Source organism: Leuciscus leuciscus (genome assembly GCF_965113295.1).
Source record: "Leuciscus leuciscus genome assembly, chromosome: 7".
Classification (NCBI taxonomy): domain Eukaryota; kingdom Metazoa; phylum Chordata; class Actinopteri; order Cypriniformes; family Leuciscidae; genus Leuciscus; species Leuciscus leuciscus.
In genome coordinates this window covers 24991858-24995712 of record NC_138731.1, presented here as the reverse complement: position 1 = coordinate 24995712, position 3855 = coordinate 24991858, and the positions used below count along the sequence as shown (strand labels likewise).

Here is a 3855-nt window from a genome sequence, read left to right as displayed (position 1 = left end):
CCATAGGTGCTTACCACAGTCCTTTGGGTGGAATGTCTGTGGGGAAAGACCCCTTGGTATCTCGTTTCCTTCGTGGCACTTGGAGGTCCTCCTCCCTTTCGAAATCGGACCAGGAGGCGAATAATTTGCTTTGCCCTGTTTGGGCGTTAGACGCGTATGTCCACAGAGCTGCCCTGTGGCGTAAAAGTGACTTTTGCTCCCCTAACAAGGGAGGTCCAGTGTCTAAGCAAAGGATGAGCAAGTGGGTGGTTGTGACTATCTCACTGGCTTATGAGGCGGCTGGACAGCCTTCTCCTTTGGCTGTCCGGTCGCTCTCTACTAGGAGTATGGCGGCCTCTAAGGCCCTTATATCAGGAGTATCGTTACAGGACGTCTGTGATGCGGCAGGCTGGTCCTCACCGCACACCTTCGTCAGGTTCTACTCTCTGGATTTAGACTCTACTCTAGGGTCTCATGTTTTGTCTTCTTAGTGCTGCTCACATGATTACACACAGGACAGACATTTGTAGCTATGGAGGCGTTGGTATAGACGTTCCCATAGCGTCAGCTTTCGACGCAACGGGAGTTCCCTTGAAAGGGAACGCCTCGGTTACGACTGTAACCTCGGTTCCCTGAAGAGGGAACGAGCGTTGCGTCGCCTTGCCATATCTCCTTCATGCCTGTCAGCGCGACTTCAGACTTTACGAAGCTTTCGTTTTCTGTTTCGGGCCGGCTTTTATAGCTTCCTGGTACGTGACGTCACCCGCCTCTGACGTTCCGCCACACCATTGGACTGATTTTACATGTGCTTCAAGACGTCATCACGCAAAGCGTTCCCATAGCGTCAGCTTTCGACGCAACGCTCGTTCCCTCTTCAGGGAACCGAGGTTACAGTCGTAACCGAGGCGTTTTCTCTCTCACATACATTGTGTAAAACCAGCCAATCAGATGAGAGCTTGCCAGATCAAGAAAGTGCTTTCTGGTTTACTATATAATATGCATCAGAGTAGTCATGCCACAGTTAGGCCTCACAATCAGTGTGCACAATTGCAATGCACTCAAAAAAATAACTCTTTGAATGAACATAAAAAAAATCATGGAAAGCATTTCCACTTGATTAGCTTGCTTTATTTCAGCATTATGCAATTCTGTTATTCCAGTTTAATGTACTTACGTTGGGTCACCTTAATTTATTAAGGTTGATTCAACTTATTTACTATGGTTGGACACAGCTTAATTTAATAGTGTCAGCCCAACTTATTTGCAATGTTTTGGGCCAACTAATTTACTTATTTGGCATTCAACTTATGCGTTTGTTATTTTCATTCATCCATTAATTTTTCATTTATTTTAGTGACACATAATTAAATTGATAGACTATAGCTAGCTATTTGCTAGCAGTAGCACATATTAGCATCTAAAATGCTATGATTTACATGCTCCTTTAAACAAAGCAGATAACATTAACTAAATCAGTCCACAGCCAAACAAAATGCTCCACACTTCTCCACAATGGTAACCCACTGTAATTTAAATGGTTCTAATAATTCCAATGTAATTGAACATTAAACACAATTACACACTATCAAGTCTTCCCCTTTTCTCATTTTCTCAAAAAAACAAACATAAAATAACACTTAATTTGAACATTTATTCTCTCTTAATTCAACCATATGCAAAGCATGCTGGGAACTAACAAGCACTGCCCAGTTTCAGTTAATGCAACACAAATCATTCATGTAATCCAACACAAACAGATTAAGTAAACTTAAATTGTACATATTAAGCAGATTGAACACAATCAAATTAAGTTAGGGCAAAATGGCAGTTGGCGTCGCACTATACTGCCACCATCTGGATGTAAGAATTTTTTACTTAACATAAATGGTTTGTGTTTAGACAACACGTTAGGATTTTGTACTGTTAAGTTGAGACATAATTACGTGGACCTTAATAGAAAAAAACATTTCAAGTCAACAAACACAATTATTATAAGTAAACTAAATATAAATATATTATGTAAAGTGCACAACCTTCCTAGTTCATTTTTTTGAGCTGTATATTACAGCCAGGCCTCACAAGGATATGTGTGCTTTCCCTCACTGTGTCCTCCATCCCCAATATTTCACGTAGAAGGTGTAATCAAAAGGAAGGACCTATTTGCATAATTTTGAAATGAACACCAATGAAAACCAAAAACAAACCAAATCCAAATAACCAGAATGAGGGAATCTGAAACGACAAACAATCTGTAAGGATGAAAACTCTTTAGTATTTTGGTTTTTAATGTTAGTTTTTATATATTTAAAAAAATAAAAAATAAATCCACAAATCAGAATGCAATAATATGGAACAACAAATATATATAAACTTCAGAAATTATACAGACCTAATAATATGAACACTAAGATCTACATACCAAGCTTTAGCTGGAATGGCCTCTATTCCAACTTGCACAGTCAGGAATTGACTAACAATAGGTGCTGTGTAGTCTTTAGTCTTGGTCTAGTATAAAGGTACGGGTGACAGCAGTCAGTCAACAACCAGAATCAGCTTCAGCTTCTCCTTTGTGGAACTACTGAGGATCAGACAGCGCAACCATGATGGGCAAGGTAAACTTCATTACAGCACCCATTACATACAGTTTCACTCACATTACTTTGATATAAGTTATATAAAGTGAAAATTCATTAAAGATTAACTTTATTTTCAGGTCATCTTCTACGAGGACAGAAACTTCCAGGGTCGCTCTTATGAGTGTATGGGTGACAGTGGTGACTTCTCCTCCCACATGAATCGCTGTCACTCTTGCAGAGTGGAGAGCGGATGCTGGATGATGTATGATCATCCCAACTACATGGGAAATCAGTATTTCTTTAAAAGGGGCGAGTACGCTGATTACATGTCTATGTTTGGAATGAGCAACTGCATCAGATCCTGCCGTATGATCCCCATGGTGAGCCTTATGAATGTATTGTTTTGTAATACACCCAAAACCACATCCTAGAATCATGAAGTAAAAACCTGTAGGACATACATTTGCAGGACATAGAGGAAAATTCTAAAATCCATCAACTCAAAGCATCCATTCAAAATGATTTATGAGGCAGAACTACACAGTTCTTGTTATTTGTTTACATTAGATGTTGCTTCTACTAGCTAAACTTGAAAATAATGGACTTCTCTTTCACTACAGTACAAAGGCTCCTACAGAATGAGGATCTACGAGAGAGATAACTTCATGGGTCAGATGCACGAGATGATGGATGACTGTGACAACATTATGGACCGTTACCGCATGTCTCACTGTCAGTCCTGTCATGTGATGGACGGCCACTGGCTCATGTATGAGCAGCCCCACTACAGAGGCAGGATGTCCTACTTCAGGCCTGGAGAGTACAGGAGCTTCAGCAATATGGGTGGCATGAGATTCATGAGCATGAGGCGTATCATGGACTCCTTTTACTAGGGTTTATATTAATAAAATATTTTCTCTACAACACTACACATTCTGTCTTGAAAATCATTGATGTCAATAATATTTGCATTAGTAGCCCACAAACAACACCTCATAAATTAAACAGATCTATAAAGAATTTACTGAATTCTGTTATACTATATAGTAATATAGCAATCTAATAGGCTACTGTAAATATGAGGGATGCAGGCTTTCAAATGACAAGGTCCAGTCAAACATAAAACCCTGTTCATAACTGTGAAACTACAGACTGCATGAAAATAGCTTGTTTCTCATAGCTGGTGAAATTACAAATGCTTATGTTTTATTAGAATTTATCAGTACGATAAAGTACTCAAAATGAAGTCCTTAAATGTCCATATGGCAAAACTAAAGGGATAGTTCACACCAAAATAATT

At 39.3% G+C, this 3855-nt stretch overlaps 1 protein-coding gene across 1 annotated transcript; it reads left to right on the top strand.

Moving 5' to 3' along the window:
* Positions 1-2579: 2579 nt before the first annotated feature.
* Positions 2580-3448, top strand: LOC309503078 (gamma-crystallin M2-like; the record flags this gene model as incomplete). Its single annotated transcript, XM_082175769.1, has 3 exons — positions 2580-2591; positions 2687-2935; positions 3176-3448. 3 exons carry the CDS (start codon positions 2580-2582, stop codon positions 3446-3448), a joined length of 534 nt encoding a protein of 177 aa, XP_082031895.1.
* Positions 3449-3855: the final 407 nt, after the last annotated feature.